General features: G+C 33.4%; 1 protein-coding gene across 1 annotated transcript in view; it reads left to right on the plus strand.

The window, feature by feature from the left end:
- LOC149749161 (adhesion G protein-coupled receptor L3-like) overlaps window positions 1–26,955 on the plus strand; it is a 179,831-nt gene that overhangs the window by 72,026 nt on the left and 80,850 nt on the right. Inside the window, exon 2 of the mRNA XM_089911995.1 lies at window positions 23,416–23,629. Within this exon, the coding sequence (XP_089768121.1) occupies window positions 23,416–23,629 (214 nt within the window). The remainder of the gene's footprint in view (window positions 1–23,415; window positions 23,630–26,955) is intronic.

Genomic DNA, 26,955 nt, shown 5'->3' on the forward strand with positions numbered 1-26,955 from the left:
TAGACCTTTTAATTTTCAAGATTTAATTATTTCAACCTGTATCATTTATAATCTCATTTAACTCTAGGTATATTAGGTTTCCTGATATCTCTTCCCTTCTCCAGAAAGAAAAATAAGTAATTTACTGTTTGTTTGTTTGTTTGTTTTTTAAAACAGATGATTCAGGAGGTGGGGAAAGAGAAAGAGAAAAATCTTTTCAGGATATTTGATCTACTTTGAGTGAATTTTTGAATACCTGAAATTTTCATAGCCTTATGCTAAGTAACTATTAGTCAAGTCCTTGTAGAGAAAGCAAATGTTTTCTGCATATGTTTCTCTCTATTATGAAACACTCTAACAGTTGTTCCATTTCTATTTCATGGAAACTTACAAATTACAACCTATAAATCTCATAAAAACCTTCCAAATAAATATGAATTATTTTAATTCTCAGTAAGGTTGACTTCAGAAATTATTTTTAGCTGTATATCATAATGTTTGCTCTTATCTTGTCATACTATCTATACTATGGATTACTAATTCTAAGCTCAAGCTTGCCATCTTGAGAATTTATTTATTACTTGTAAGATGGCTCTAACTCTATTAGTGTTTTAAGTAGACTTACAATTTATATTTAATCACATATTATGTTGGCACTGTTGATGATGATATAGGATAATAAATCTTGTCTAATTGCCAATACACTAGAACCAAAATAGAAAGCCAAATCAATGGTACTTATATATCAGTTTAGGTATGTGTTGTCTTCAATTTTCTTTGACTTGGGGATCTATTATTAGCTATGATACTGCTGAAATGATCCTTTCTTCCCCTCACTTGCTTGATTTTGTATGGATTTATGAGCTTACTTGAGATTTATGATTTCCAAGTCATAGTTTTGAAGAGAAAAGTCTAAAAGTATATTGATTCTGAGAAAGGGAGAAGAGAGGATTTGCCCAAGAACACTGAGCTGTAGGAAGTTTATTAGTTTGTCAGGGCTGCTGTAACAGAGTACCACAATGTGGGTGGCTTAAACAACAGAAATTTACTGTCTCTTTATCTCTCAAGACAACAAGTCTGAGATCAAGGTATCCACACAATGGTTCCTTCTAAGGTCTGTGAGGGAAGGAACTGTTCCAGGCCTCTCTCTTTGGCTTATAGATAGCTGTCTTCTCTCTGTGTCTCTTCATGCAAGCTTCCCTCTATGTTTTGTCTCTATGTCTAGATTTTCTCTTATGAGGGCATCAGTCAAACTGGATTTCACTCTATCCTAATAACCTCATTTTAACTTGATTATCTTTGTAAAGTTCCTATCTCCAAATAAGGTCACATTCTGAGGTACTGGGGGTTAGGACTTCAACATAGAAATTTTGGTGGAGGACACAAACTCATAACGGGAAGGAAAAGTTGCATTTTTGGAAAAAACAATCTGTAATTTTTTTTTCCTAGTAAGGCTTTACCTGCTATTTAAAGTTAATTTTTAAAATATGAACTGTTTCTCTTGGCATCTGTTAGAGGAGATTTAACAAAATATGTTTTGGCATATACTCAATAGTTTTAATATGTTTGATGAAGGTAAGACGTGTATGGTTAAAAAATAAAATTAAATATTACATATCAATGCAATTTTGATGGTTTATACAAGGAATTTTGTTCTTAAAGTATAAATAATTGAATAATAGAATAATTTAGTATAAAATTTGTACAATTTTACTATCATTAGCAATACATGTGTGCCCATTTTTATTTAAAAAAAAAAACGAGTTCCTGTCTTTTTGGGTAAATCTGATCTATTTGCTCAACAAAAATATAGCATCCTAACTTATAGAACATGGGATTGCCCACATTGTATCATCAATCACCTATTCAACTTGGACTCTAAGCTTGAAGAACATTATTAATCATTTACTTTCTATGTCTTATGATAAGGAAATAGATGCCTGAAACAGAGAAGAAACTTGCCAAATGCTATGCAATTAGTAGAAAATGTAGGGCAAGAACCCAAAAATTACAGAATAAAGATTCAACAAATTTTACAACTTTAAATGACCTTTGAGTTCAACAGCTTTGTAATTTTCCAGATGAGGGAATTAAGGCTCAGAGAAGTTAAATAATTTGTCAAAGTCATACAGTTAGCTCAGTGGCAGAGTAAATATTAAAATGCACGTTTAATTGCTGCACTCATTTAGAAATCAGTTCAAGCAAGGTCAGTGTCATGGGATGTTTTAGGGGCCATTAGGTAGCCTACACTGATCTTCATCACCCCTTCCTCCAAATAACCCTACATGTAACTGCTAAATATAGTTAAGCAAATACATACATAGGTAGGAAAAATAGGGAGAATATCTGCAATCTTCAGACTATTGAAGTCACAGCTCAATTTGTACTACTGTTGGAATAAGTAGCCAGTCATTAGGAAGAAAAGTATATTAAAATTTAAGGACAAGACCCTCTGTCCTCCTACCATCTAATTCCCCAACTAGATTGCTATTCCTTAGCCCCTTCTGGAGCCTCTGGTGAATTCACTGATGTGTCCCATACACCATTCTTGTCAAGGCAGAAAGGAAGTTAAGTCTAACTGTCAATTCGTTTTGGTGTGGTTTTTCTAATTATTATGTGCCTTATATTTTTCCTTATTCAATTTTCATTTATCTTTTAATCTACCTAATTATATTATTAGTGTATTTTTTGACTTTATTTGAAAACTTCCTTTTCTATCAGGAAATTTCTCCTTTCATTTTTAATCTTTTCGCATGGCCCCATATCAAATATTTATAAACACTTTTAAGGCTTCTCCAGCAAGACATGCTCAAACAAGCAAACAAACAAAATAATAACAATAATAATTTCTAAAAGCCTGTACACCATACTACCCTTCAACCTGTTCTCTCCTGATACTTTTTTATCAAATCATACTAATAATTTGTAACTAAATTTATTCTTTATCTTTAGTGGGCTCAAATTCATGTTTTCCTTTCTTTCTGACTACTATAGAACCAATTCTTGCTAAGTGGAAGCAGTAGAAGAGGCACTGTGAAAATATTGCTTACATTCATAGTTGAGGCTGTGAGGAATTAAGAAATTTTACAATGGTTATACACTTAACAAGTGATGAAATCAGAACTCTTAACAAAAATTTTTTCCAAAGTTTCTTAGTCCCACTATAATGTATTAATGCAAAGGCATTAACTAAATTCTTAGTCTGGGATGCTATAACAGTTATATCACTGACTGGGTGACTTTTAAACAAAAATTTATTTCTCACAGGTCTGGCAGGTGGGGAGCCCAAGATCAAGAAGCTAGAACATTTGTTGTTTGATGAGGAGGCTTTCTGATTCATAGGTGGCCATCTTTTTGCTGAATTCTCTCGTGGTCGTAGTGGAAAGGAATCTCTCTGTTTTTTTGTTTTTTGTTTTTTTTTTTTGCGATACGCGGGCCTCTCACTGTTGTGGCCTCTCCCGTTGTGGAGCACAGGCTCCGGACGCGCAGGCTCAGCGGCCATGGCTCACGGGCCCAGTCGCTCCGCGGCATGTGGGATCTTCCCGGACCGGGGCACGAACCCGTGTCCCCTGCATCGGCAGGCAGACTCTCAACCACTGCGTCACCAGGGAAGCCCCTCTGGGGTCATTTTTATTAGGGAATTAGTCCCATTTATGAGAGCTCTGCCCTCATGATTTAATCACTTAACAAAGGCCCCCACCTCCAAATACCATCATATTGGGGATTCAGTTTCACCATATGGATTTTGGGGGGAGGGGAACACAAACGTTCAGTCTATATAGCACTAAGTTAATCGTCTTTTATACTCTTCATCATCGGTGAAAATTCTACATTACTCGATATTAATTGCTAGTTCCTTCATGATCCCCTTCACTCCATTTGATTCTGTAGAGCGTAATCATGGTTCTCCTCTTACTTCTTTAACTCTCTTTTCTTTTCCCTTTATGATTCCTTCTTCTATTTTTACCCCTTCTTCCAAAAATGAGTCTAATCCTTAGGACAGTCCTCAGCTCTCTTATGTTCTCCAGAATAGGTTTTTGTTTTTTCAATCTATGGATTATGATGATTGAGTTAGAAAATCAATTTACTGGATTGAGATTAGAATATTCTAATGAACCACAATAGAATAGAATGAACCTCATATAGTGAGCATTGGTACTGATTGCAGAGACTTGTTTCCATTGTGTGTGTGTGTATGAGCTTTGTATGGGTAAATATAAAATTTTTTAATAAAAATATATAAAATTTATTTCGATAGGGTCATGGTCAAAAAAGTTTCAGAAATACCTCCCTGTCTAGATTGTCTTCCTTGGCAATCAAAAAAAAAATCTTTATTTAGATGTAGTTCATATGCCATAAAATCTATCCTCCTATAATATACAATTCAGTGGTTTATGGTATGTTCGCAGAATTGAGCAACTATCATCACAATCTAGAATTTAGAATATTTTCATCATCACAGAAAGAAAAACTATACCTATTAACACTCATTCACTATTTCTTTTCAAATTCCCAAGCCCTAGGCAACCACTAATCTACTTTCTGTCTATAGATGTGCCTATCTAGAGATTTAATATAGATAGAATAATATAATATATTGTAGCTTATGACTGGCTTCTTTTGCTTGGCACAATGTTTTCAAAGTTCATATAACTTACAGCATGTATCAGTACTTCAGTTTTTTATTTTAATTTTTCTATTGAGGTGAAAGTCACATAGCATAAAATCAGCCATTTAAAATTGTACACTTATATGGCATTTAATACATTCACAATGATATGCAGTAACCACATATACCAATTTCTAAAACCTTTTTGTCACCTCCTTCATTCTTTATTATTGCCGAAAGGTCTTCCATTGTGTGAATACACCACATTTTGTTTATCATTCATCAGTTGATGGACATTTGGCTTGTTTTCATTTTGGGCTATTATGAATATTGCTGCTGTGAACATTTGTATACACATTTTTATTGTCAACCTTTTAAAATTCATGGAGTTCATGTATCATTTAAATTCAGGTAATTATCACTTATGTTCCCCAAGACTGATTTATATGAGTGCTTGAGGTTTAAGGGCTAGATAGTTTTTGAGTCTTTTTCTATGTAAAGACTTACCTTAAAGTGAGCTTATCTTTGTCTCCCTTCCCACCAATTAGAATACTCCTGACTTTCCCTTTTTCTGCTACTAATACAGCCATCCTTGTCAACTTTATTACCATCCTACCCTTTCTTCCCACATCCTGAAAGTCAACAGAATTTTGATTAATTTCCACAAGTCTCTTAGAGTCACACTCTCTATTTTCTTTATTAACATCATCATTTCTTCTTATTTGGGTGAGTACTATTGTTGTTATTCTTTCTACTATTTTTTCTCTCTAAATTCTCTCAAATCCATTTTGATCATCTCAGGCAGACTACGTTTCCTAATGTGCAGTTATAACCAAATCCAGACTCCACTCAAAGATATCAATGCCTCGTCTCTGAAGCCCCTCCCTATCCCTCATGGCCTGTGTTCCCTGGGTCCTGAGCCTACTGATGGCAGTGCTCTCAGCTAGGAACACCAGACACATTCACTCAATCCTGTATTACTTGTAGTAAGCTCCACAGACATTTCTGCCACTGAGGCCATTGTAGTGGCTGGTTCTTACTTTGATCTCGGGACTCACTTTGGCAGAAACTACCAAGGAACTTTGAGGAACAAGATATATTACTCACAGGTCCTGCAGGGCACACAGCATGCACAAGGGCCACACAGGAAGGTTGTAGATACAGAGAGAGCAAATATGGACCTGGGGTTCTGCCTTTATTAGTATCTGTGGGTTCACTCTTTATTGGCTAAGTTGAAGCATAAGAGTGGGAGTTGGGGTTCATGAAAGGAGAAGCAGGACCACTCAAGTGGTCTGTTTTCTAGGTTATCAAGGGCTTTCTGAAAGAAGGAACTTCATGGGTGGGGGTGGCCTAGTTCCTTGTCTAATTGTTTCACTATTAACGGTGTCATACAGCTGGAAATAAGTTTATTCAATATGGTTGTCTTTTGAAATGGACACCTCAGCAATCAAAAGTTTAATATCAGGTACTTTTAATCAGAAAGCTTAATGTCAGGAACATACACTACAGTCTGTTACATTATTTTTTGCCATAATACTTACCACCAATGGACACAACGTAAATTGATGGTTCATTTTATGTCTCCCCCAATCAGAAGTTAGGCTCCATGAGGGTAGAGTTTTTTTTCTGTTAGTTTCCTGCTATGCTCCAGCTCTTTGGACTGTGTATGGGAGCTCGATAATTATTTGTTGAATTAACTAAAAGTCAAACCCAGACCTCTCTTGAACATAACCTAATATATATTTTCACTAGTAACACATATTATTTCTTGTTTTATACCTGTAGCTATAGCAAAAGTAGATTTCTTGCCACTTCCTAAATTAACTTCTGTGTTAATTTCAATTTGAACAAAATGGAGAAATGGGTGAGAATGGAAATGACTGAGGCTAGAGTGGTATGGCTCAGGATTATGGAGAAGGGTTGGTCAAAGTAGTTCTGAAATCAGGGTTATCTCAAAAGGCATCTTAAAGCAGTGGAGACACAGAAAAGGACATAAAATATGATCTGAAAAAAAGCATAAAAACCAAATGAGATTTATAGTGGAGACCAAAAACATGAGATCTCCGTTGTAGACATCGAGGCAGTTAGAGAGCTCAGATCAGCAGAATGTGGAGGTTTTGGGCAACATGGAGGTAGATAGTTGTTTTATTGGTTGTCTGTGTGTACTTCGGCCTCCCAGATGACTCTCTATGGCTTTATTTATACCATTTCATCTACTAGGAATGGTTTTGTATATAATTCTCATATTCACTTAAAACTCTGGCAGTATTGAAATATACTAGATGTGTAACTTTGATCAAGCACTGATTATGTGCCTGGCACTATGCTTGACAATTGATTTAATTCCTATGAAGGAGGTTCAAATTATTATCCTCATTTCATACAGAAGACGACAACTACTTAAAAAGTTTGAGAAAGTTGCTCATGAATAAATAGCTTTTGGATAGGAACCATAACATTTATATTCATTACATTCATATTCATCTCCTAGAGAATAAAGCTTAGTTTTTGGCATATAATAAAACTCAACAGCTGTTTGTTAAATGAATGGCTGAGTAGATAGATAAATAAATTGTATTAACTTACAAATAGTAATAAGAGGTTCACATCAGATGATATTTCCCAAATGAACTGTTTGAGTGTTTTTGAAGATTTTAATAATATTTGTTAGAGAGTTTTCGAAAATTCTCTTGGCTTGTTTTAAATCCTTTTTCTTGGCAAAACTTGCTTTAATAGATTTAGTGTTACGGTAAACAAGCACATAAACCATACAAAACACTGTAATTATGTAATTCACCACTTTTTTAAAAGGGCAAATACTATTCCGTGGGCTTATGTTTCCTCTACAGAAACTGATCAGGGGACTACAGGTACAGAAGGAACTTCAACTCTTCGTAAATCCTATCTGTGCAGTTATTCTTCCTTGTGTCATTTTTTGCTTCAGTGAAAACCACAATTACTTCAGCTTCACATGGTCTCCTATTTTGTCTTGTGAACAAATTTATAGCCCAGTCTGTCCTTAGACAGAGAAGTTAAAATTCTTAGTTTATCCAGATGTTGTAATGTGAGAAAAGAAATATAATTTAAATGCGTATGTTTGTAAAAAGAGCAATTTATGAGAAAGTGTGAATTATCTAAGAGACTATAGATGAATCCTTTTTTAATATATATGTTTAAAAATATATTTCCCAATATTAGAAAATTTAAACCATGTGACTTGTGATATTTATGGCAATGTGGTATCTCAGAATACTATAAATTAAATAACATACCAGCAACTTGTGATTAATAAAAACCTCACTTATGTCACAATTCGTTTTCTCCATAGATATCACTGCATTAATTTGTCTCATGTGAAATTAAATACTGCAGAGATTTATAAGTATTATAGATGTGAAAATTCCATGTGTTCTCAAGGCCCCCTTCTGTGATATGACCTCATCTTTGAGACCACCCAAATAAAGAAATGCTTTTGACGCTTTGAGTCTCCAAGCATCTTTATGTAAATGATCATCTTTTGCCAAAAGTTCAGGTTTTTTGTGATGAATTTGTAGTGCATTTCTGAAATAAGATTTATGGGTGATCCAAGCAAAATTGTAGGACCAAAATAAGTTGTTAATTAGTGCAGCAAACTAGAGATAGAAAGGCACTTATTCAATAAATACATGCTAAGCATAGTGTTAGGTATTGGGATCTGGTGGGATCTGTTCTGTTGTATTTGAAAAAATAACCCCATAAAATAAATATGATGTATAAATTGCTTGTATTGACCCTAGAATTTTATAACCTTGAATACTCTGGAGATTCAGATTTTCTCTCAATAACTTTTTTCCACATAGGAACTATCAATTCATTACCTTAGATTTAAACGTTATCATTATAGTACACAGATTTTAAATATATCTGCATCCTGGCTCCCTGGAGAGGAAACATTTTATTTTCATTTTTAAACTTTCAAGTGCCTAAACATATTTCATACATGGTAAATAGACATTTAATGCATATTGAATGAGTGAGTCATTGAGTGAACCTGCATCTGATTTCTAGTTCTTCCAATTTCCCTACTGTTTTTTTCAGGAAAACCCCTTATATTCACAACATGATGTGAGTTTTTTCCTAAATTAATATTCATATGATATTAAATTATACTTTGATAAAATAGAAATCAAATGATTAATATTTTCCCATAAATTTATGAACTAGAATAGAATCTCTTTTTTGCAGAGACTTTGGACAAAAAGTCTGTTCAATTAAAATTGATATATATAAAGAATATTTTTGAATACCTCTACTGACTTGCATTCAACAAATACTTATAAAAAGCCTGCTAAATTGCATTCACTTGGACAGATGTAAAACATAACTAGAGAAAGCTTACTAATTACGGAAAGCTAGATATTATTTACACTTTATTATAGAATGATAGTTGATTTTTAAAAAAATAATAACTGGTCTCTTTTTCTTGGATGTTCATGTGAGGGAAAAAAACCAATACAAAACTTTGGCCAAATAAGTGTACAAACAAGAACAATGAAGAAACATTGAAAACTGCATTAATGGTTATTTTTATACTGTTTGTTTAAAGTGAAATACTTTCATTCTCAAACCAAGTGGCCTCTGTCATTCAACCTAATTCTGTTTTCTGAATTGGCCATTTACTGATAAACAGATATGTTGAAAACATACTTCAAATCAAACCAAGAGAAAGAGAGTAACTCCATCATACCTACACCATCAGCAGTACTAGAAAAATAACTTAAAAATTGACATTTTCATAAAGCAGCCTTACGGGTGTATGTATGTATGGTATGTCTGTGTGATTTGTAATCCTTGTATATATTGAAAAAGCAAGCATAAATAAATGTAATAATTGCAATAAGGTATATGCATATAGTCATCATTTGTAAATATCAGTGTGTCACTTTAGAACTTTAATAATTAAGTTCAAATTTTAGTTTTTAAATAATAAACTTGGCAAAATGCCTTCTGAAAACATTATCAATTCAGTAAACAAGGTAATTAAAAAAAAAACTTCCTCAAATATTAGGAACAGAATCCTGTGTAAATAACAGGGAAATGTATCAGCCATAGTCAACATTAACAAGGATCTTGGAAATACTAGAGGATTCCAAGTGATAAATAAATATGAAATTAGATGATCAGCAGGATATAATTAAAATTCAATTCAATGACTCCAATATCATTGACAGGAAGATGTGTCAACTGTGGAAATAATTTTGGATTTATGTATTTTTAGTGATGGATTTGTTTCTTGGAGTTGGGCAAATTTCTAGGCATTAAAATGATTCTTTCACTAAAAACAACTTACATTTTACCTTGTAATCCTGAAATTATAATTTGGAAACTTATTAAAATCTGTAAGATATCTTTGCTCCCATAAACTCTTTTAGAAATAGAGAGATTGGAAAATTCATATTAGATTAACTCAGTATATTATTTATTATTAATATTAGAAGGCTCTATATTATTTATTAAAAGTTGCATACATCTTTTTTATAGCTGCAAAGAATATGTATTACATTCTATGCCAGTTAAATCAAAGATCTGAAAATCTCTTTACAAATGTCAGCATTTTCTTTTTATCACATCTGTTTAAATATACTTATAAAGTGATATGGTTTGATTGAAGTGTGAAAAATAATGCAGTTTATCCCTTCATTCTTTTTTGGTATGAATCACAGAAAGCTAATTATGAGTGTAATCATCCTTTCTGCTCTCCCCTTCAGCAACTTATTGATTCAAGTAAATGTCTGTTTGTAATAATATATTTTCGAGCGCTTCCTCTACTAAGAGTTTGAGCAAGACTTAATGAGATAATTCATTTTGAATAACATTGAGCATTATAAGATTTTAAACTTATGTTTTAGTAATTTTATAAACACTCGTTAAAATCATTTTAGATACTCCCAAATTTCTTGGGTAAACCAGAGACAGACATGCTGTTCAAACCTCAGTTGGTGAAGCTGTGCTGTTTTCTTTCATAGTGTCATATTTTGTTTTGTTTTTCCATCATAGTCTTCATGATGATTTTGGGGTTATTTAATCATTTTTATATTTAATTGTTTTTAATGTTTATCCCCTGCTTCCATTTATGTTGTAAACTCCATAAGGTCATGAATCAATGTTTTATTGACCATTGAATACCCACAGCCTGGAACAGTGTTGGACACTTCCTTTAATGATCTATTTTTATTTGTTGAATGAATAGATGAGGTTAATCATTGATTGATATTTATTATTCAGGCATGTCAGAATATGTATTTCTCAACCATCATTTTGAAAACTGGTTTTTATTTCATAACTTTTTTTTTAATGATTTGAGGAAGAATCAGGGTAGATGTTTAGAACTTTGATTTTAATCTATTTCAAGAAACTTGCATGTGATCCTGAAAATGTATTATATAAAAACTTTCCATTAAATATTTTTGTAGGTGGGAAAATTTTACTAACCTCAGTGGTATATTTTGTAGTTGAGCTGAACAAATAAAATAGAGTGCTGGACATGCCCTATGTCATTTCACGACAGTTTTCCCATGTATACAAATAATCCTGGGTATAGCCTTTATCACCTGTTTCCTGTGATTTTTTTTAATGTGGTTTTTGAGGTCAATTCATAAGGCTTTTGAAACTTAAGTGTGTGAGGTGCTTTTCTGCCTTTCAGAATATTTTTATTGTTTTTATTGTTGTTAGAGAGAAGAGAAAAATCTGTTTATTCAGAATCCTTCTGGTGGCTTTGCCTCAAAGTTGGGGAAAGGTGAGAGTTCACTTCTGACCCAGCCCAACATATTTCACTTTCAATCTTCACTAGTGTCCAGAATTATCCAGTGTGTGCTCAGGTTTTTTGTTTGTTTTTTGTTTTGCCTAGGGTTTATGTTTTCATTTTGGCTAACTTTTTTCACATTCCTTTTTATTGGCTGTGTTGGGTCTTCGTTGCGAGCGGTCTCTCTCTAGTTGCGGTGAGCAGGGGCTACTCTTCGTTGCAATTGCTGAGGCTTCTCTTTTTGCGGAGCACAGGCTCTAGGCACGTGGGCTTCAGTAGTTGTGGTGCGTGGGCTCTAGAGCACAGGCTCAGTAGTTGTGGCGCACGGGCTTAGTTGCTCCGTGGCATGTGGGATCTTCCCGGACCAGGGCTTGAGCCCGTGTCCCCTGCATTGGCAGGCGGATTCTTAACCACTGGGCCACCAGGGAAGTCCCTTTTTTCACATTCTGACTGCTTATTTTTCCTACTTTGTAGGAAAAATTATCATCAGTATTTATGAAAAAAAAACTATCTGGCTACTCTTCCTATCCTACAGTTTGCATATTTAGCAAGTATCTGGACTTTCTTAGGCTGAGAGATTTGATTGGTTAATACATTCCTCATTTACCGATATCACCAAATAGAGATTTCACTGTATTTAAAGCCAGGACTTACATTCAGTATTTAGTGTTTAGTTAACTTCTTAATGAAAATATATTTGTTTTAAAACATTGCTAATAAAAGTTTTCACTGGGAGTAAAAAAAAGAATAAGCATTTCATTTTGCAAGCAGCATCATCAATTTCGAAACTTAACTCCTAACCAATACATTCTAGTGGAATGAATTTTAACTTTTAGCTTCTGCAACCAGGTAGTAGGAAACTTTGGCTAGAAACTGTACCAATGTGGAGATGAGGATTTGGTCAGGGTCTTTATGATTAGATTTATTGTTCTAATCCCGGGTGCATTACACAGACACTAATGTTCAGCACTGACTGGGTGAGTTTATATATGTGAAAGCTGTTGTAAAGCTTGTGGATAAAGGATTTATAAACCCTGTTGTATATGTTTTTCAATATTGAAGATTACCAAAGAGGTTATTACAAGGTCTTTTCTGCAGAAGATTTACCCTGCTGAATTAGAAAATGTCTTAGCATTGCTTTCCTTGACGATAAAACAAAGCAAAAACTTTTAGGCCACTGAAAGCTCTTTATCCTTTCCAAGGAATATAGTGTGTTTGCGGGGAGAGAGGAGGGGACGAATGTAAGTAGGTGCTGCTTGTATATTTCTGAATGGCGTTTGCAGTGCAGTAGAGAGTTCGTTCACTGTTCAGGAATTCCTTCCCTTCAAAATTAAATGTCATTTAGTCTTAACTTGAGACATCACTGTTTATTCAAAACTTATATATATATCCTTCTCTAAATTTACTGTATATTTCTTGTTAAAATCTATATGACTACAGATTTTCTCTGTTATATGACAAGAATAACATAAACTTTAAATTTGGCTGTTTGCAATAAAGAAAATCATATATTTATATACTTCAGTAAAAGTATAATGACTACATTTGAGAATTAATGTCACATTTTAAAAGTAAAGTAGTGATTTTCCATCTTAACTGCAGTGGATTTTCACACAAAGGAAATTTTCATATTAGTTTTTGTGATACAATATTAAAATGTATTAAAATGTTAGGAAAGAAATCTTAAAATTCTTAAAATAATAATATTATGCTGTTATGTTTTGTGCTATTAAAAAAAAGGCCCCTGTCAGACACAGTAATTGGAATATTTAACTTGCATTTCATATTTGGAAATAAGGCTTCATTTCATCAAAGGAATGGCAATCCATAAACTTTATATTATTGATAACTAGTGTGATATTGTCACATTGCCTTATGTATTTCCTGACAGAACTCCCCTTCCTTTGTTCTTTCTGTTTGTGTGACACACAAGAAGAGTCATTGCATCTTTTCTCTCACTTGTATGACTTTCTAGTTCATGCCTCACATTCTTAGCATTTTGGGCTAAACCATATTTTCCTGGTGTACACTAAATGGGGATGATAATATTGATAAGCTTTTATAGTTTGGAGTTTGAAATACAATGATACTTTTTTTAAAATTAATTTTTATTGGAGTATAGTTGCTTTGCAATGTTGTGTTAGTTTCTACTGTACAGCAAAATGAATCAGCTAAACATATACATATATTCCCTCTTTTTGGATTTCCTTCCCATTTAGGTCACCGCAGTACATTGAGTAGAGTTCCCTGTGCTACACAGTATGTTCTCATTAGCAATGATACTTTAAAAAAAATAAAATGATACTTTTAAAACTAAAACACCCAATATGTATTAGCAATTACCATCATCATATCGCCTTTTGTGTCATCAATTTCCAGACTCTGTTATCTTTCACCTAATCTGTTTGAATAATTATTGGTTAGTGCTTTTTAAGATTAATTTCATTAATATTATTATTACGTTATTCTTTTATGCTGTAATCTTCCACTACCCTGTATTTGGACTATATTCTGAATCTAATTTGAAGCCTCTTTCTGATTTGACTGTTTAGTTCCTGTCTGCCATCTACTCCCAAATCTCTTGTGAATATAATTTCTTTTCCCCATACTTATTGAGTTATAATTGACATAGAATATCGTGTTTGTTTAAGGTGTACAACGTGTTGATTTGATACCCATGTATGTTGTGCAATGATTACCACATTAGAAGTAATTCACACCTTCATCACCTCACATAATTGCCATTTATTTTTTTGTGATGGGAACATTTAAGGTCTACCCTCTTAGTAACTTTCAAGTATATAATACAGTTTTGTTAACTATAATCACGATGCTGTACATTAGATGTTCAGAACTTATCCATATTACAACTACTGGAAATTTAAACCCTTTGACCAACATCTCCCCATTTCCCTTAACCCCCAACCCCCAGAAACCACTATTTTGTTCTTTGTTTCTATGAGTTTGGCTATTTTAGATTCCATATATAAGTGGTATCTTACAGTATTTGTCTTTCTCTGGTCTGACTTACCTTACTTAGCATAATTTCCTGAAGGTTGATCATTGTTTGTTACAGATGGCAGGATTTCCTTTTTTCACATGACTGAATAATATTCCATTGTATGTATATACCACAGCTGCTCTATCTATTTATCCATCGATGGATACTTAGGTTGTTTCCATATCTTGGCTATTGAGAGTAGTGCTGTAATGAACAAGGGGGTACAGATATCTCTTTGAGATCCTCACTCAAAATGCTGAATATACCTCTCTTTGCTCAGAATTTCTTCCTGGAATATTTTGTTATCTTTTCTCCTATATTCATATATTATTTCATCTTTTCTCCTATATTCATATATTATTTCATCTTTAAAGGACATCTCAAGTTTGCTTCCTTCAAGAAATCTGTCTTAAGAAACTAAACAAATTTATCACTTCGTTACTTTGTAATCTGTTTCACATTTTCATTGTACTTTATGATGGTTAAACCTTACATAGGTTGTGCACTCTCTCTTCAACTCTAAGATTCTAGAGTGAAATGGAGATACTTAGGAAGATTCTCAGTACTTTTGCTCTGGATCATCTGTCCATCTGCTCTCCCCTGCTGTGAACTTTCACCCATCTGATCTTGTTGTCATTATTCTATAATCTTTGGGTTTTAGTAATCATCGATGCTATCTTTTGCCTTTGGGGATTTTGCTACACTCACATTATTAGGGTTCTCTAGATTGTTTTCCAGTTATATTCATGGGATGAAGTTTCTAAACTGTCAAATTTCACATATCACAGTTATCTATATTATCTATATCTATCGATCTATCTCTCTAGGTCAATATGAAGAGATTTATTATGAGGGATTGACTCACACAATTATGAAGACTGAGAACTCCCATGATTTGCTGTTTGCAAGCTGGCAGCCCAGGAAAACCAGTGATGTAGTTCCAACCTGTACTCAAAAACCTGAAAATCAGAGGGCCACTGGTGTAGGCTCTGGCCTATGTCTGAAGGCCTGAGAGCAAGGGGCATCAATGTTAGAGGGCAGAAGATAGCTATCCCAGCTCAAGCAGAGAGAAAATTTACACTTCCTCTGCCTTTTTGTTGTATTCAGGCCCTCACCAGACCACCTTAAATTGGTGAGGGTGATCTCTGTTAGTCTACAGAATCAATCTTTGTTAATCTTTTCCAGAGATGCCCTCAGAGAGATGCTCAAAAATAATGGTTTAGCAGCTACCTGAGCATCCCTTAGCCCAGTCACAATGACACATAAAATTAACCATCACACACGAATGTTTATCATTTTCTTGATTTCATATGATACCTCTGAAGCTCCTTCTGCCAGACTTTTGGAATCCCATTCTGTATAGGACCACTCCTAGGCCTGAGATAATCACCAATGTGGATGGAGAATTTAAACAATATCCATGTCTTGTGTTTAGTAACTCCCAGCAGCCACATTGTAACTGATAAATGTACATTTAGAGTTAAATTGGCATATCTTTTAAAATTTCTTTTGAATTGTATAATTCTTTTTACTGGATTCTTGTTTATCTTGAAATTATAATTTTACTCTTAAGAACACTTTGAACAGCCAGTTTGGTGTTTTTGACATTTAGGAAAAGGCTGTGATAATTGTGATATGTGAAGTTTGACTCAGTTTTAGAAATTTTTGTCCCTCATGAATATAATTGGAAGACAATGTAGAGTATAATTTTATTAAATGTTGAAAACTTATAACAAGTAGATATGAGTTCATTTATTCAAACACTTGCTACATTTTTTAGGCAACCTCTATGTGGATAATGTCACTTAAAGGTCACCATTTCGTATATATATCCTCAAAAAGAATGATTAATGTTACCCTCATGCTGAAGCTCCATAAGTCAGAAGGATAGCTTTACAGTAATTGTTTTATGACATTCCTCTCATTAGGACATTTTTTCCCTGTAATTTCAGAAATTCTAAATTTCATGCTTTTCTTTTTGACCTCAGAACATAATTGCCTTTGGTTATTTCTTTATGGTGTCAATTTTAATTGTCACTGTGTTACACTTAATTAAATACTAAAGTATTTAAATTATATGTATTCTTTGTAGAAATAGACTTTTGAAATTCAGTATATTAGATGCTTACTGGTAGTAGATGTACTTTTATAGAAAGTAGATGATAGTTCGATATTTCACTGGATTTCCAGTGTTATTTTTGCTGCCAAACATTTCAGACTAGATTTTCAGAGCACATTTTTTAAAATTTGGATAAGTGTGTTGGCATGTAAAACAGCACAGAGAAAATACGTATATTTAAGAAAATTATGTCATAGGTTCTGCTGAAACTTAAAATTGGGAATATTTGCTTTTTGGCAGCATTTAAGTAATGAAGAATTTTTAAAAGACATTGCCAATACTTTATTATAGGCAGTAACCCACTTCCAGATATGTAAGTGTCCTTCTCTATAATTAAGAAACACCTTTAAAATCATTAGCCTTGACCTACAAATAGTTTAATTTACTTCTTTCTCATAAGGAGCCAGATCTATTTTCTTTTTATTTTAAAGTTTTCAAAAGAGCCTTTTTTTCCCCTTCTTATGATCATTGGGATACAGGGGGGGAAAAAAAAACACCTATTATTAATCTGTTTTTAGTGCTGAACCTGGATTATTTACATATTATATATAATGCATAATATAAAATGTGTATAATAAATTATATATATATGGAATGTTATATTTTTTAAATTAATGGCCCAAACTATGTTTAAGCAAAGGGATGGTAATATTAGACTATCTGTGTGGGTCATTCATAGTATTTTTCTTTTATTCACTTGGTAATCTTCAGTATCGTCCAACAGTTTCAATGTCCACTCTTTAAACATTCCTTCAGAATTGATTCTGCACTGTATTAGTAATATATAGCCCAAAACTTAGTGGCTTAAAACAGTAAACGTTTATTATCTTCTGTGGTTTCTTTAGGTTAGGAATCTGGGAATAGTTTAATTTGCTGGTTCTGACTCCAGGTCTCTCATAGGGTTGTAGTTACCCAAAGGAAGGGTTTCTTGTGGCTGGAGGGTCAGCCTCCAAGATGCCTCACTTGCCGGCCTTGCAAGTTCATTCTGGCTGTCAGCATAGTGTTCAGTTCCTTTTCTGGATCTCTCCTTGGGGCTGCTTGAATGTGCTCAAGATTTGGTGACCGGCTTTATACAAAGTGAGTGATTCAAGAGAGGTTAAAGCTCCAATGTCTTGTTAATGAACTGCTCTTGGAAATCATACACTTTCTACCAGGCTGTGTCCATTAGAAGTGAGTCACTAAGTAAAGCCCACATTCAAGAGGAAAGGGAAAAAAATGGAGAAGTAGCAAGGAATTAGGAACGTATTTTAAAACTGTCACGTGGACATGTTTAATACAATCTTTCTCCCTCCATGGGTTATGTTATCTACTGCTCTGGTTTGAGTACTACCTTACAATTCTCAAATTTATGAAGATCTCTCTTCTAAATCACTGACCTGTATTCAACTTCCTACTAGATTTTGTTCATGGCACTACAATCTAATCACTTGCTTATGCCAGAAACCTGGTAGTCTTCCTTGTACCCTCACTTTTACCCTTCATGTTCAACCAATCATCAAATCATGTAATTTTTTTTGTCCATAAACATAGGTCAAATATGTTCTCTGTCATTACCCATTTAAAGCAACTGTTTTATCTTTACCGCTGCAAAATAGCCTTTTAATTTGCATTTTCTTATCTATGCTTAAATTTTTTCCTTAGTAAATTTAATTTTATTTAATACATGGGATTTGGGGTAAAGAAAGTATAAAAGTAAGGAAATGAAAAATAAATAAAAATATAAGCTGTATTGCTAATAGTTTTTAATATCACAACAAACACACACATAGGGCAGGCTGAAGATTTTAGTTTCTGCCTAATGGAGAATAGACTGCACCATTTATTTTTGAGTGGATCATTGAATATGTAGAACAATCCATGGAAAACCAGATTTGAACAGTGCATTGAAGGCTTGGCCCAGGGAGAGATATATAAAAGTGCTTGATTCATCTGTCCTAAAACTAAGTAGTAGTGGCAGGCATATTGTCCATTTAGTGAAAATCTAAATGAAAATCTTCCTTGAATAGATATACAGTGCTTTTCTCTATGTTATATATATGATCAGCAACTAAGTAGTACGCTCTTCTACATTTCTTCAGTGGCTACTGATACTCCACCTTCTGCATTTATTCTCTACATCTATCCTCTTCAGCTACTTACTGTTATTACCATGGTTTTAGCCTATAGTCTACTCATACATTGTAGACTCATGAACCCAAATGAAAATTAAACATTCCTGAGTGTTATCATGACACCTTAAATTCAACATGTTTAAAAACTTAATTAATTATACTGGGTTAATGCCCTCAGCCAACTAACTTGCTGCTTAGCTCTTAATCTGTGTTTAGTCTTCTACTTATTGATATCCTTTGTCCTAAAATCCTATGTCTCAAGTAGCACTCCCTTCTTTGAATGCTACCCTGTAAAGCCCTAGGGTTATCCTAGCAAATCTCTGACCCCTGTCCTTGAGTCCAGGAGGAATCAATTGACTCTGGTCATCAGCTTTTAGCACCCTGCTCCCGCCCTCACCCCATCTTTAGACTGGTATCTTTAGCTATCGTAACCCACATTCACCAAGAATTTAAAGCATTTTGAGTCAAAAGTCACCAAGCAGGATTGCAGTAGGAAAGCCCAAGAAGAGAGTAACAAAAAACAAGAAGTTTTAACAACAGATTGGCTGAGGTCTCAGAAAAGGAAGAATAAGAGTGATTTGTGCAGAAACAAGTGAGCAAGAACCAGGAGCTAATTCTCCTGTTGTTTAATCCTTGGTCAGGAGCACTTTTAATTAGGGATGTGTTCCGCATGGAACTTGGGCAATTCCTGAGGTTCTGGACGTCCTTAGCAGAGAAGCTTAGTTTCATTTGCGTCCTCTTAGTCCCATGGTCAGTGGGTAGTTCCAAAGTGCAGCATCTTAACAGAAGTCTACCAGATTTCACATCTGAAGCTTTTCCCATTTATTCAGCCAATGTCTATTACACACCTAATAGGTGACACTCTGTTCTTTGTTACCACAAATTAACTCATGGTATGAAAATGAGAAGGACCTCAAGAATGTGTCATCTGGGCTTCCCTGGTGGCGCAGTGGTTGAGAGCCCGCCTGCCGATGCAGGGGACGTGGGTTTGTGCCCCAGTCCGGGAAGATCCCACGTGCCGCGGAGCAGCTGGGCCCGTGAGCCATGGCCGCTGGGCCTGCGCGTCCGGAGCCTGTGCTCCACAACGGGAGAGGCCACAACAGTGAGAGGCCCGCGTACAGAATGTGCCATCTTTTCCCCGTATTATTTCACTGGCTAACTTGCATTGAATTGTTGACATTTTCCGTGTCTTAGTTGTTTTCTCCAGTAACCAAAGTCTCTCCGTTGTTAGCATGGTAACTGAATGGTAAGAAAGACAAAACAACAACAATAAAAGTCTTTTAACTTAAGCATATTTTTCCATTGGACTTTAGTTGCTGATTAAAGCATTTAGCAATGTAATTAAAATAATTTAAATAGCTAATTAGATATATTATAGAATAGTTTCCAGTAATACATTCCTTTAAACAAAGCATTCATTATTCAGGAATGCAATTTATCACTGAGTTACTGATACTAATGCAATTATATGTTAAATGGAAGAAAGCATCCACAAATCAACCCAAGTACCCTGTAAAAATTTCCATATCTATAACTTTTGAATAATCCTTATAGGCTCAAACGAGATACATGGGAAATTTGCCCTCGACATTTTAGTTGACTTTACCACTGTCTGGTTCTAAATCATGTTTTTGACAGTTAAGACCCAGATTAAAGCTATGTCTGTGTACGCATTTTAGCAAAATGGACTGATGAGTTTAATCAACCAAATTGTCCACTTAGTCAAACAACGCTTTGACTTTATTATTTGCTTATTTTTATTTCTTTGTTAAATTAACTTGTTTTTTAACAATATGACTTAATAGGTTAGGTTAACAAAATATAGCAAGATCAACTCAATGTTTGGAAGCAGTTTCAATCTGATTTTTAAAAAATGGCTATACCAAAGTTAAGAAAAAAATTGTCTCAGCAAATGCTCAAAAGTTTACTGTAAAGCATTCTGAAAAATTCTGATTTCAAGAACATTTTATAAAAAAAGTAAGCAAAAAATATCTATTATTCTATTTAAACTGATTGAAAATGTGAAACCGGATTCCCAAATTGGAACATTTTTATTGTTCAGTGATTTTATTGCTTAAAATGCTATATACAGTAATGAAAATATCTTTTTCCATTAAAATAGAATCTGAGTATTAAAAATGACTTCATGTTTAAACAGCCATCTAATTTCTAAATGATAAATACATATATTTTAGGAACCATAGAAACACACATTTCAGAAATTCAGTGTCTGTTGTGAGACTACCCTGTCAAAATGTTGACTCAAGAACAAACTTTAAAAATATTGTTACCGGGCTTCCCTGGTGGCACAGTGGTTAAGAATCTGCCTGCTAAGGCAGGGGACATGGGTGCGAGCCCTGCTCCGAGAAGATCCCACATGCCGCGGAGCAGCTATGCCTGTGCGCCACAACTACTGAGCCTGCGCTTTAGAGCCCGTGCCCTTCAACAAGAGAAGCCACCGCAATGAGAAGCCTGTGCACCACAACAAAGAGTAGTCCCAGCTCACCACAGCTAGAGAAAGCCCGCTTGCAGCAACGAAGACCCAATGCAGCCAAAAATAAAATAAATTTATATATAAAAAAATTATTACCACCAATCTTTGTGTTAACTCTCTTTGATCAGTGCTGTGGATTTGCTAGATTCAGGTGTGTGTGTTTGCGTGTGTGTATCTGTCTGTCTGTATTTGAGGGGGGTTGAGAACAAAACAAGAAAGATGTTGAATGACAACCAGAATGGAATTAACTGTGCAGTGCAGCTTGAGTGACCTATTCGGAAGTTATGCGTGGGGTCCTTGGTACATGCATAGTTTTTCCAAAATGGTATAGAAATGGGATAAAAACTAATGTCATTTTCTATTTTGAAATAATAGGTATGGTTTCATAAACCAAATCAATATTTTCTGTAGAGTTTCAAGTGAAAATATTTATAGTAATAAAATCTTTTTCCCTATTCCTACTCTTTTTACACTTTCTTGCTTCTCTCCTCCCTTCTTTGCTTTCCACATTTCATGCTTACTAAAAAAGCCATAAGAAAAGGTGAATGTATTTATTTAAATACATTTTTATGTATGTGCCAGCATTAGTGAGTTAATCAACTATCAATGCAAATTTATAGCTATCATGTATTTATCTCTATAAATAATTCTCTTATGTGAAAATCACCTTACTGGCTGGTTGGTAAAGAATTTAAGAATTTCAATTATGTGCTTTTAAAAGAAGACTTGTTGAGTTTTTACAATTAAACATTTGACTGTCTTCCAATAATGTACTGATTATATCCACAGTCTTGGATTGTGAAACTGTTAAATCTGACGTGAAAAGATAGACAGTTTGCTGTATAAAAATGAAATATATATATTCAGCAAACATATGAAACCAAATAACAAACTAGAAAACCATATTTGCCACAAGTATAAAGGACAACTTTTCAATTTTCTTCTATCCAAAGAACTTTTACAATAGTAATGTATAATAAAAAAAAGATGAAGGGTCAAGAAACATGGAAGTGTATTTCATTGTATAAATAAAGTGGTGAAAATTCAAATAAGGATGTTATATCATTCTTTGTCTATCACATTGGCAAAATATAAAGGAATTGGTAATGTGTAGTTTTGAAGAGGAAAGTACTGCTGGTGGAAGTGTACATTTGTATTAAGTTTTTTGGACATCTAGTTGTTGATATTTGCCAAATTTCAAATATATTTATGCCTTCATCAATTTCATTTATTAACATATACCATAAAATGTATTTGGATAGTTACATTTTTTCTAAAATATTATAGCCAAGGTACACAGGTAGGTTTATACTTCTTGCAGTATTATGACACAAAAACACTGGGACATTTCTTTTTTTTTGAATTTTATTTTATTTTTTTTTTATATGCAGGTTCTTTGTAGTCATCCATTTTATACACATCAGTGTATACATGTCAATCATTTCTAAGTGCCCATTAACATAAGCCCAATTAAATAATGTTTTATATGTATATGTAATGTAGCCATTAAAAATGAGGGATACAACATAGGAATGAAAAGACTTCCACCATATATTGTTAAATTAATAAGTAAAATAAATCAATATATGAAACAATGTGTGTAGTGTGATACTACCCGATTAAAAGTTACTTAAGTAAAATTAAAAGAGGGATGGGAAGAAATATACAATGTTTGTTTTTTTTCTGTAGACAGTTCTAATAGAAAAGTCACCACATTGTTAACTGCTTACCTCTTGACATTGGGGGAAAGGTGTGGGAAGGAGCTGAAGGAAAATTTAATTTGTCTCCTTACAAATCTCTGTTTTCTTAAAGAACATTCCCTATTTCTATAATTAACTCAAAAAATATACTGATTATGTTATTACCTGAAACAATGAAACTGTTTCAAAATTGAAATAGATTATTTAAATAGGTATATATAAACTCGAGCAGTACGTTTTTTGTTGTTGTCGTTCATGGTTTCTATTAAAAAACAAAACAAATACACACAGTATTCCTGAGGTTAATCTGAGAATCTTGTTTTACAAACTGCATGATATTTCTCTATAGTCTTTACCTCACATACCAGCCAGTGTTTTAGAAAATCCAGAGTGCTTTGTTCCATTTATAAGAAAAATATCTGTGAGATAAGGTTTCTAAGAAATAATTGTTATAGCTAGATTTTTTAAAATTCTGTCAAGTTACTGAAATGAGAGATAGTCTACTTTTAGTTAAAATTATGAATTGCAACTGCTTTATTCCTTTATATTAGTATATCAGAAATGGGTACTTTTCCTTTCTATGTAACAAAGATGACTTATTTTTCTTCCTCCTCCTGGTAGCTTTCAGCCGTGCCCCAATTCCAATGGCTGTGGTCCGCAGAGAGCTCTCCTGTGAGAGCTACCCCATAGAACTCCGCTGTCCAGGAACAGATGTCATCATGATTGAAAGTGCCAACTATGGGAGGACTGATGACAAAATTTGTGACTCTGACCCTGCTCAGATGGAGAATATACGATGCTATCTGCCTGATGCCTATAAGATTATGTCTCAAAGGTATGATATTTCTAATATTCTTTGTGCATTTAATATAAACTCTCAACATGCATCTGTGTGACATACTGAGCATAGGTACACATAAAATTGTGTACTTTAGGATACTTTGAACTACTTTTTCAATATCAAACTATTCCCCATATCACTAAAATGCTAGTGCTAGAAATTGTAAATGGCATTTGGAAAATATTAGAATGTATTAGATTATTTATTGTTTCCTGTGTTCTATTCTGTGTTCTCTAGAACTGAGTTCATTAGTTGAGAAACTAAATTTATTTTTCGGTTTTCATAAACAGAATTATGTAATTTTCTACAGAAATTACAGAAAAATTATTTTACTGCTAACAATGATTTCCATTAGTGTGGGAAAAAGAGTAAAATTTAAATTCAGAGGCAATTTTATAACTATTAATCAAAAAATAATAAAGACTATTGAGTAATGATTATTTGGCCTTGGAAAACAATAAAAAATATTACTTTGATATCTAGTATATAAATTAATTTATTTAATACATTTAAACTATCTGAAATATTACCATAGTAAAATAGTATAAAGTACCATAGAATATCACTGGATAAGTAAAAAAAATCTTCAATTCTAAAGAGACTGGTCAATTAGAATCTATACTATAGAAAGTTTATATTAAAATTTCTTGATAAATTAGTTAAATATTAAATATATCTCAAATATTTGTTCACTTATTATGATTTCTCAGAAATCAGTGACAGAGTCATTCATTTACGATAAGCCTTCATACTTTCTGACTACTTGCTCACAAAGTAATTTTTAAAAACTTAATCAATATATGATTTACTTAGTAAATTTGTTTTTCATTAGGATTTCTATTTAGGCATCTCTTTCTTTTGTTTAAGGACTTCTTAAAATATGGGGGAGATCAAACATATGTAAAAATGAACTGAATTATAAAAGCAAAGACAGTGGATTTTAAGGATTATCTTTCTTGTACTTAAGAAAGCCTGCCTTATTTTTAACCTTCTTGATACTTAAAATTCTGATATTTACATTGATAGTCAATATTTTTATAAATTTCTGTCGTATAAATTATTCAAAGAAATTATCACATGCCAGGATTTTGATGATCAGAGCATCTGAGGTATACATGAAGGATAGTGGTCTCTGGGCAAATCTGAGAGCTTTTATTTGTCTATTTCTAAATTGCTGGCTCATGCTAAGGTGAGTGTTAATGAGAAATAAGATTTTAAAATTAGCGATTCCATTTAAGTTTGGTTGCATTTGGTTGTTCTTGTTGTCTCTTGTTGTTATATATTGACATACCTCCAGCTATGGCTAAATTCTCTGACGTTATACCTAAAAGAAATCTAATCATTTTGTTGCCTGTAGGGGTTATAATCATCTTTCAGGAGTGGTTATTCCATAAGTAGTATGGAATGGGCACCATGACTAAATTGTTATTTTATTTGTTTCAGTCAGAAAACCAAACACAGGATTCTTCAGAATCCATTCGGGAAGTGGGTTGAGGAGGATTTTCTGCTTTTCTGTGATTAGGTTTTCATTTAAAATGTAGCAGAAGCATTAACTTCACTAGCTTTTTGATCTCTATATGATTTTCACCAGAATTGTCTTAATCCTTTCATTGATATTATTAATGGCTCCCAAAATAAGCCCTTAATCTTATGATTATTGCAAAAAATAGTTACAGTGGATCCTCTCTCTGGAGCTACTGAATTATATGGGATGCATCTGTAAAGTGACAAATCTGCAGAGTAAAATTGCTTTAAGCACCCTGAGTAAATCATTTGTTGAAGCCTTCCTGGGGGGTTCTCAACTAAGAATTGTCAGTTAAAATAGCTGTGGTTGATTCTCCATGGAGGCAAGTTTCTTGCTTGTATTTAGACCATTAAATGTACTACATTTACACTTGTCCAAAATAAATGGAGAGAAGAAATCTGGTCCCATTTTGTAAGCTACCAAGATATGGGACGATCACGTCCACTTAAGCTGCTTTATAATGAACTCTCACTGTCACGCCAATGATAGCATGTTAAATAATGTTCATAATTACTAATTATGATATGGGCACATAATATTAATTATGATGTCAACAGTTTAAATAATGTGTTTGAATTAAAATAATAGTAGAAAAAATCTTTTCCAAAAGGTGTTTTAGATTATTGTGTTTTCTTTCATTTAAACTTCTAGAAAGATATTATATCAGCCTAAAAGTTTTAAGCATGTCTCTACATGGGAGGATTATCACTAAACTCAAAAAATTATTTGTGTGTCTTTGCATAACCTTGTTAAAAACGCTTCCTAACTTACTTCAGCCTCATAAATTAGACAGATGTCACAGGCTATTGGGACTTCTATTCATGCAGATGTTTGAATACACATTGAATGAATGCATAAATAAAACTGTATACTAACATGTTAGTTAGGTGTGAAAAATTGGGGACTTGAATCAGAAAGGGTATGACATGTGATTTCCACATTTTTTTCCCCAGTAGAACTATGCAATCTGATATCTGCTCTAGAGAAGTCAGTTTCCTCACTGCCTTTCAGATTGAGCCTGGTGTTCTCAAATCTAAGTGTGTGCTCATGCCATTCTGTCCCCGATTTCTCTGAGTGTCTGTGCTTTACTTTTTTCATTATACTACCAGAAGACTTTTTCATTATACTACTAGAACACATTTATTTATCCTTCTCAGAACTTCTGAGGCCACTCACCTGTTATCATCTACATCCATCATTTTTGCATCCAAACAATAAATGTGTAGTATCATATTTTAGACAGTTTTCTTGTGTAAAGTAAATTGTAGGCTTCTAGAGGGCAGAGTTTCTGTTATCTTACCTAAAACTAACTTTTAATATGTAATAATCAAATATATGCATATATATATATTTCAAATCAAACCAAATATATATATATTTCAAATCAAATCAAATGTATGTATAAATTTAGAAATACACCATCCAATTTTGTCATGCCATTTAAAAACTTTCTTAACTTTATTTTCTGAGTCATTTTTGTTTCTTTTTACTTTATATACTTAAAAGTTTAAAAAGATGGTACATATAGCTTTTGAATATAAATGCGAAAATGACTGTTGGCAACCGATAACTACATAAATTTTACATTTTTAATGCAGCTGAGGTGTTTATGTTTTCTTCAGCTGTTAATGGAAATACTTGCATTTTTTTTCCTTCAATCATTTTTATTGAAGTCTGGTTGATAAAACTTGCATTTATTAATTCCACCAATACCTGAAAGTCCATGATATGCCGTTCACTATGACAGTTACTCTGCAGTTTGGTGGTTAAATAAGTCTGGCATGGTTCCTGTCCA

Source organism: Delphinapterus leucas, chromosome 5, assembly GCF_059928025.1.
Source record: "Delphinapterus leucas isolate spDelLeu-1000000601 "Yukka" chromosome 5, BTC_Dleu_Yukka2, whole genome shotgun sequence".
NCBI lineage: Eukaryota > Metazoa > Chordata > Mammalia > Artiodactyla > Monodontidae > Delphinapterus > Delphinapterus leucas.